The following is a 7,127-nucleotide window of genomic DNA, read 5'->3' on the forward strand; positions in this document are numbered from 1 at the left end:
GACTAGTTCTACTAGACTTCTGGTCTCCAGAATAAATTTGTGTTCTTATGCCACCAGGCTCATAGTAATTTGTTACAGCAGCAGTAGGAGACTAATACGGTTATCTCAGAGCTCTTTCTGTCCATGCCTAAGGGATCTCTTCCCCAATCTCAAGACCCCCCTGCGTGGGTATTGGTTGATGAAGCCCATGTAGATGAGGCCAACAGTGCTTTGAGGCCTCTTCTGGCTTTGAGGACTCTCTACAGAGATGTCAACCCTCAGCTTGGCCCATCCTGCCTCAGGGTTTTCTGAGAAAGGCACCTCCTTCCACGGCGGTGGGCAGGTTAGGGAGCCTGGGGCTGGCCAAGGGATGACATGGGATTCTCTCTCCAGGAGCCTGGGCTGCACTGTGGTAGAGATGCTGACAGAGAAACCACCTTGGGCAGAGTATGAAGCCATGGCCGCCATTTTCAAGATTGCCACCCAGCCCACAAATCCTCAGCTGCCCTCCCACATCTCTGAGCACGGTCGGGACTTCCTGAGGCGTATTTTTGTGGAGGCTCGCCAGAGACCTTCGGCCGAGGAGCTGCTCACACACCACTTTGCACAGCTCGTGTACTGAGCTCTTAAGGCACGCTGCTGCCCGCCGCCCCTGCTGCACAGGCATGGGGCTGCTGTGGGGCTCAGCAAAGCTGCTGCTTCTCCCAGGCAAGGCTGTGGACCATGGAGCTCCAGTCCAACCAGCGTTTGTCTATGCCCCTTCCACTGCTGGGGCTCAGAGCCAGGGTGGGGTGGCTGCGGCCTCAAGGACTGGGAGCCCCCAGCCTGCCAGACCCGAGAGCTCCAGCATCCTAAGCTCAGTGTGGAGGGGAAGGGGCTAGGAACAGTGTGCAAAGCACTGAGGGCCTTACCCTCAGGGCTGTGTCCTGACACTGCAGTCGGCACCAGAGCCCCAAGGGTCTTGGGGCACAGGACAGACACAAGGGTCTGAATAGTGTTAACTTTCATGCAGAGTGTTATTTTGTTTCTCCTCCCCATGTCTGGAGACCACCAGGGCATCTCTGGGCTGGATGAGCCCACCCAAGCCTGAGGTCAAGCCCAGCATCCCACAGCCAATGGAAGGCAGAGGCCTGGGCTGTGCTCTCCCCAGAGCCCCCAGGCCAGCTTTGCCAGTCCCTGTCCTTTACCAAAGATGAATGAAGCAAATGTTTTGCTGCCTTATTCAGGGAAGGAGGAGCCCATCCTGCCTGCTCCCATGACCCTGCACCCCTCCCCCACCCCCAGCAGGGGCCTGAGATGTGGAACTCCCCCACTCGAGGTGGGGAGACCCAGTTTTGTCAATGCAATTGTCTCTGTTTTACAAGTTGGAGTCACTCTTATGCTGTACCCAGTTTCCAAACTGGAGACTTTGTGTGCCCTTGGGCTCTGAGTATCCCTGTTGTGGGCTTGGGCCTTTGGGCTGGATTGGAAAGAGCTGAAGGTAATGGCCTTTGTGTTCCTGACCTGGCACCTGTCTCCCCACTGGAGCAGAAAGGAAGATGGACAGCATGGTGAGGGCACCTGACCCCACTAGCCACCCTGAGCCCTGGGCAGGCTCTTCTGGATAGCCAGGGAAGTTGTATCGGGTTGTCTGTGAGTTGTGACCCTGCTAGGCCAGAGCCCTCCCTGGTAGAAGGGAGAGCCCATATGATGTCACCAACTGTGTCCCAGACTACCATCTCTGTTCCTCCTTGGCCAGCCTTGCTGGCCCCATGAGGTCTCAGCCCCTTTCCCTTCTTGGAGGAGGAATGGTAGCAGGGGTCAGGGAGCCAGTATCTCCAAGCAGCTTAGAGTTGGCCTTATTTACCTCAGCCTGGGCGCTGGTCCTTTCTTCCGGCCCCTCCCCTCCAAAATGTGCCTATTGCTAGAGCTCCTCCCTCCCAAAACCCAGTTCCTTGGGAGTTGTCATTAAAGGAACAACAACAACAACAAAGCCAGTGCCCAGGGATGGGTCTCTCCAGGGAGCTGGGGATTAGTGCCAGGCAGCTCATTGCCAGCCATGCCCACTTCCCCACGGGCACCAGAACAAGCCAAAGCCTTCGTTGTATGTTGACGATGCACTTTTATGAATGTAGTTTCTATCGCTGTTTTTAGCCTTTTCACATCATGTAATGTGAGGCCTTGTACTTGTTAATTTATATCTCAGATCATATTTGATGGTTTTTATATATATCAATTCTAGATTGTTACAGGTGATGGACGCCTCGAGAGAGAGAAGAGAAAATGAAAGCAGCTGGTTTTGCGGGAATGTGTGCTGCACGGTGCCAGTTGGGCCGAGGCCCCTCTGTTTCCATCCTTGTCCGTCAGGGGCCTGTCAGGCACCTCCAGCCCAGCCCTGTGAAGACAGTGAGCAATGTGCTCCTGTCGCCACCTCGGCCCTTGCCCAGGGTGGGGACTGGCCCCTCATCTTGACCAAAGCTGCCAGATGGCAGCTCGGCCTCTCCACGACCCCGTCCTGACGGCTGCAGCACTCTTCTTGGGCCCACATCCCTGTGCCCAGTCCCTGTGCCCCAAGAGGAAACAGAGCACAGTGCCCTTGCCGCAAGACGACTCTGTGTGTCCCAGCTTCAGGCTCTCACAGAGCCCCACGCCCCGGGGTCTTACCTCACAGGGAATGGGTTTTAAAAGTGAATTTACAAACAAGCCAACAAACGCTGCACTCCAAAAAAACAAAAGACCCTGACTTTTTTGTGCCAAAAACTGTGGACATGCTGGCTCAGCATCCTCAGGACCAAGCTGTTGCTTAATTTTAATTTATTGTCTTTATATTAATTAACCCAGATGACAAGCTGTGGGCCTAGGACAGCCTGGGCCCAAAGATTCTGAAAGGCAGCCCCCTAGCAGCCCCAGGCTTGCTGTGGGAAGGGCCATGCTGCCATTTGCTCATCATTCCACGGGCTATGCCGGCCTTGGCCAAACCTTCACGGAGAGGTCAAGGCTGGGGACGGTCCATACCCTGCCACCCTCCTGCCCCTCCCATGCCCCTCCCGTCCCCCTCACTCTGTGTCTGTGTCTGAATTGTGGATCGTGCAGAAGAACCTGCAGCCATAGTTATTTGACTATATCTCGACCGAGGGCTTGCAGTGCAAAGCCAGGCCAGTGTCGCGCATTACTTACAATAAAAGGGATCATTTATACCCAAGGGGTCCTGTGGAAATGCTTTTGGTTGAGGTGTGGAGTAGGTGTTTGCCTGGGAGGAGCCAGCTATGGTGCCCGACAACCAGCTTGGGTCCCTCAGCAGGAAATTTGACTCCAAGAGGGGTCCTAGGAGGGGATGACTTGACTGGTACCACTGTTAGCTCAGAGGTGGCTCCCCTCTTCCCCCCACTCCCAGGAGCTCTGCTGAGGGTGCTTCTATCGCAGCTGATTATCAAGGTGGTATACTACTGTCAGCCCCACCTGACCCAAGTGTCACCAGTGCTGGGTTCCCAGGACTTCTGTGGCCATCTAGTAGTCATCCCGCTGCAGGTACGTACTCCCCAGAGCCATATCCTTGCAGGGCAGAGTTCAGGTACTTCCAGGAGCCACCTCTCTGGCATCTCCCCCTGGTCTGCCTGCTGCTGGTGCTTAGCTCAGAGCCAGGAAGAGACTGTCCTTGTCCCCACCTGAGACCTCCAGTGCAGAATTTGGGCCTGCTTTGCATGAGGCTATCAGCTCTCATGCTGAGGACCCAGTGCCACCTCTGCTGAGTGGTAGCTCTACTGCTTCGAGGGGCAGGGTCCACCCCAACACAGCACAGTGGCCCATCTGCCACTGGAATTTGAGTCCCAGCTTCCTATCCTGTCCTATGGCCATGAGATCATTTAGGAACTTGAGTTGTATGGGGCGGTGGCAGCAAATCCCCCAGGAGTCAGCCCTGTTGTTCCATCAGTTCAGGTAGCCCACAGGCAATTTGGGGGAAATCAGGACAGTTGGGTCTGAGGCCGGACAACCCAGATTTCCTGCCTGTAATCCGCTGGGGGTGGGGTGGGTCTCAGTTCCTCCAAGCTTGCAGTATTCACCCTGCTGTAAACTGTTGTCCCTCAGAGAAGCACAGGAACTGTTTCTCCTTGAACTACATGGGAGTGACCATGGCTGCCCCACTCCCCAGAGCTTGAAAAAGCAAGGGGAAGATAACAGATGGGGAAGGGCACAGAGAACCAGAAACCCTTAACAGCACTTGCTGAATCTGCTGGTTTCCACCAGCCTTTGTTGATTTCTAGGGCAAAGGGGGTCTAGACAAGGACAAGAAGGGTTCTGCCTTGCAATAATATACTTAAGTGCAGTGAGGCCGGCTCCACATCACCTGCTGATGGCCTGACCTCCTTCTTCTTCTTTTTTAATAGGCTCCACACCCAATGTGGGGTTTGAACTCACAACCCTGAGATCAAGAGCCACGTGCTCTACCAACTGAGCAAGCTAGGCACCCCAGCCTGACCTCAATTTTTCAACTGACGTGGAGTTTCAGTTTTAAAACCACTCTGGGTACGACAGCATGGAGACCTGGCTGTTGAAAAAGGAGCACCCCCTTTTTCTCAGGCTGGCTGGTATTTCCCTGACACCCATTTCTCAGCCCCCATCCCACCCCAATCAAGTCCAGGAGTGCTCTAGGCTGACCATGTCCCCTGTCACCTCTACATGACTAGTCTGCCTCTTTCCTGCCACAAAGCCCCCCATCAGGCCACATAATACAGAGTCAGGATCTGTTAAAACATGTTTAAAACAGGGTTGATCGCAACAGTCAGAACCGGCAGCAATAGGGGACAAAAGGAGGGGAGCATGGCCAATGCCAGCCCCCACCCAGCCAGTCTCTGTGGCTCTCAGCCTGGCGGTGCTTTAGCTTCCGCTTCTTGACTCCGGTGGTGCAAGATGGGTCCCCAGCCCCACTGGGCATGCCCTGCCTCGCCTATGGGGCCGGGGGGGTGGGGGGGGGGATGGAGGGCAGGGCTAATCAACTTCCCCCTCCACTCCCCCACAGGGCCTTGGTGGGCATTCTGTGAGGCCCAGCGAGGGCACACTGGCTCTCCTTCCTCCAGTCTCCATGGCTCAGGACCAGGCTAAGGGCAGAGGTAGATGGGGAGATGTGGGGGCCACAGAGGGCCCCAGGTGGCAGTGAGGGAGCTTGGGACCCTGAGGGGGGCATGCTGACTCCTTGCTGGAGAAAAGGCACCTAGATAGGGAAGCTGGGCTTGGGGACCTCCCAGGGGGCCATAGGGTGAAGTGGGGTAGGCTGAAAGAAGTAGGAAGCAGGGTGGTGAGAAACCCCCAATCCTGATTCCCAAACCACCACCACCCACCCCCAGGGAGAATGAAAGAATCCTGGAGCTCTGCCCCCCCCAACCCTCTGCCTGAGCAAGATGACCCTATCCCCCTCCCACCCTGCCCCCCAACCGGAGCCCAGGTCCAATCTCTTTCCCACCCTTCCCACTGCCCCACTCCAGGCCCTCTTCTACGGAGGGGGTGGACAGCAGAGGGGCCTCAGGCCGTCTTGGTGCCGGCGTCCACCTCCTTGTGGGCCCAGAGCTCCTTGTGCTGCTTCCGGCCAAAGCCCTCATCATAGTTGCCTTTGCTCTTAAACAGCTGCTGAAAGTGGGGCTTGCAGTAAAATTCCCCGTGCAGTGCCGCGTAGCTGCCCAGGCTGCAGAAGCAGAACAACCGTGGTCAGGTCAGGTGAGGGCTGGCGGGCGAGGGCAGGGGCAGGGCAAGGGCGCACCTCAGCTTGGTGTGACAGTGCTTGCAACAGAAGCAAGAGTTGTGGAAAATGAGCTTGTCCGCCACCAGGCGCTCCATAGGGTACACGGTCTTCTGGCAGGCGGCACAGCTCTCCTTCACCTGGGCCCGAAGGCTGAAGGACTGTCCCGGGGAGAGAGTCAGCGGGGGGCCTGACGCAAGCCCATCCCCTTCTCCCCCAACACCCGGGTCTCAGGGCCCTACCTTGGAGCGCTGGACAGTGCTGCTGCCACCGCTGCCTTTGGCTTCCTATGGGAGAGGGCCAGTCAGGGCCAGGTCAGCGGAGGGATGCCCCAGATCATTGCTGGGGTCACGAGCCCAGATCCCAGGGGCATGGGGGCGGGGCAAAGGGTGGCAGGCAAACCCGCCGCCCCTCACCCCTTCACCCCCAGGCCAGACGCCTGCGGCGGCGGGGGTCTCCCACCCCGCTGATCACCTACATGAGAGGGGGTGGCCTGGGCAGCTCCTGCAGCCTGGTACATGGCTCGGTGGAGGTGATGGAGGCCCCAGGTAGAGACGCGGCACCCGCTGGGTTCTGCAAGGGGAAGTCGGTGGGTCGGGCCCCACAAGCCCTTCCCCAGCCTGCAGGGTGGGGTGGGAGTGTTTACAGGCAGGGGGCTGGGGGGCTGCGGTTGGGACTTTCCCTAAGTCATTTCCTGTTGCTCTGGGTCTTGCCACTTCCGCCCCCCCCCCCCCCCCCCCCCCGCCCCCCCCCCCCCCCCGCTGCTCCCGGAGGGGCAGGGGTCCCTGAGCTTAACCAGGTGTGGGGAAAGAACGGAGAAAGCCGGGGCGGCCCGGGGAGGGGGCACCGCGCAGCCGCCGTGAGCCGCCCGGGACCCCGCCTGGATGAGGGGAGGTCAGGGGCAGGCGGGCCAGGCGGGGCCTCGGTGAGAATCCGCTGGCCCCGCCTGACCCCGGCCCGACGCTGATGAGGCCGCGGGCGCCCACCACTCGGCCGGCCCAGCCCCTGGACAGCGCTCCCCGGCCGTGCCGCCCGCCCCGCCCGAGCCGCCGCCCGCGCGCCCCGCTTCTCGGCTCCGGGGCCCGCGAGGACGGGACCCTAGACCCGGTACCCGTACCGCGGGCCCCGCCAGGGGGCTTCGGCCCCGTCCCCGCTTGGAAGCCCGCCCGGGAGGACGGCCGCTGGTCCCGGAGCCCCGGCCGAGAGCGACGGGCGCAGGCGCGAGGGGCGTCGGGACCCCCGCGGGCGGCGGCCCTCGCGCCTGCACCCCCACCTCGGCGCCCGGGTTCGTGAGGCGGATGCAGGCCCCCTCCCCGGCCCGTCCGCGGGTCTCACCGGGGCCCCGGTCTGGGCTGCGGGGCGGGGGTCGGTCTCCGGGGGGCGCCTCGGGTGCGAGGAGGGCGCGGGCGCGAGCTGCCGCCGCTGCCAGTGGTCCCCG

General features: G+C 59.7%; 2 protein-coding genes across 8 annotated transcripts in view; one reads left to right on the top strand and one right to left on the bottom strand.

Moving 5' to 3' along the window:
- MAP3K3 (mitogen-activated protein kinase kinase kinase 3) overlaps nucleotides 1–3,160 on the top strand; it is a 59,527-nt gene extending 56,367 nt beyond the window's left edge. For all 4 annotated transcript variants that reach the window (XM_040452057.1, XM_040452056.1, XM_040452058.1 and 1 more), the window contains one exon: nucleotides 373–3,160. In XM_040452057.1, the coding sequence (XP_040307991.1) occupies nucleotides 373–601 (229 nt within the window). In that variant the 3' untranslated portion in view covers nucleotides 602–3,160. The remainder of the gene's footprint in view (nucleotides 1–372) is intronic.
- A 1,533-nt stretch (nucleotides 3,161–4,693) lies between these two features.
- Nucleotides 4,694–7,127, bottom strand: part of LIMD2 (LIM domain containing 2) — a 7,953-nt gene continuing 5,519 nt past the window's right edge. Inside the window, exons 1-5 of one of the 4 annotated variants that reach the window (XM_040452060.1) lie at nucleotides 7,025–7,121; nucleotides 6,168–6,262; nucleotides 5,932–5,976; nucleotides 5,711–5,850; nucleotides 4,694–5,635 (exon numbers count right to left, since the gene is read on the bottom strand). In XM_040452060.1, the coding sequence (XP_040307994.1) occupies nucleotides 5,476–5,635; nucleotides 5,711–5,850; nucleotides 5,932–5,976; nucleotides 6,168–6,209 (387 nt within the window). In that variant the 5' untranslated portion in view covers nucleotides 6,210–6,262; nucleotides 7,025–7,121 and the 3' untranslated portion in view covers nucleotides 4,694–5,475. Of the gene's footprint in view, nucleotides 5,636–5,710; nucleotides 5,851–5,931; nucleotides 5,977–6,167; nucleotides 6,310–6,806; nucleotides 6,931–7,024; nucleotides 7,122–7,127 lie in introns of those variants that run through there. The other 3 variants (XM_040452061.1, XM_040452063.1, XM_040452062.1) reach the window with 3 other exon arrangements.

The sequence above is a fragment of the Herpailurus yagouaroundi genome, unplaced genomic scaffold (genome assembly GCF_014898765.1).
Source record: "Herpailurus yagouaroundi ecotype Mexico unplaced genomic scaffold, PumYag 206, whole genome shotgun sequence".
Taxonomy (NCBI): domain Eukaryota; kingdom Metazoa; phylum Chordata; class Mammalia; order Carnivora; family Felidae; genus Herpailurus; species Herpailurus yagouaroundi.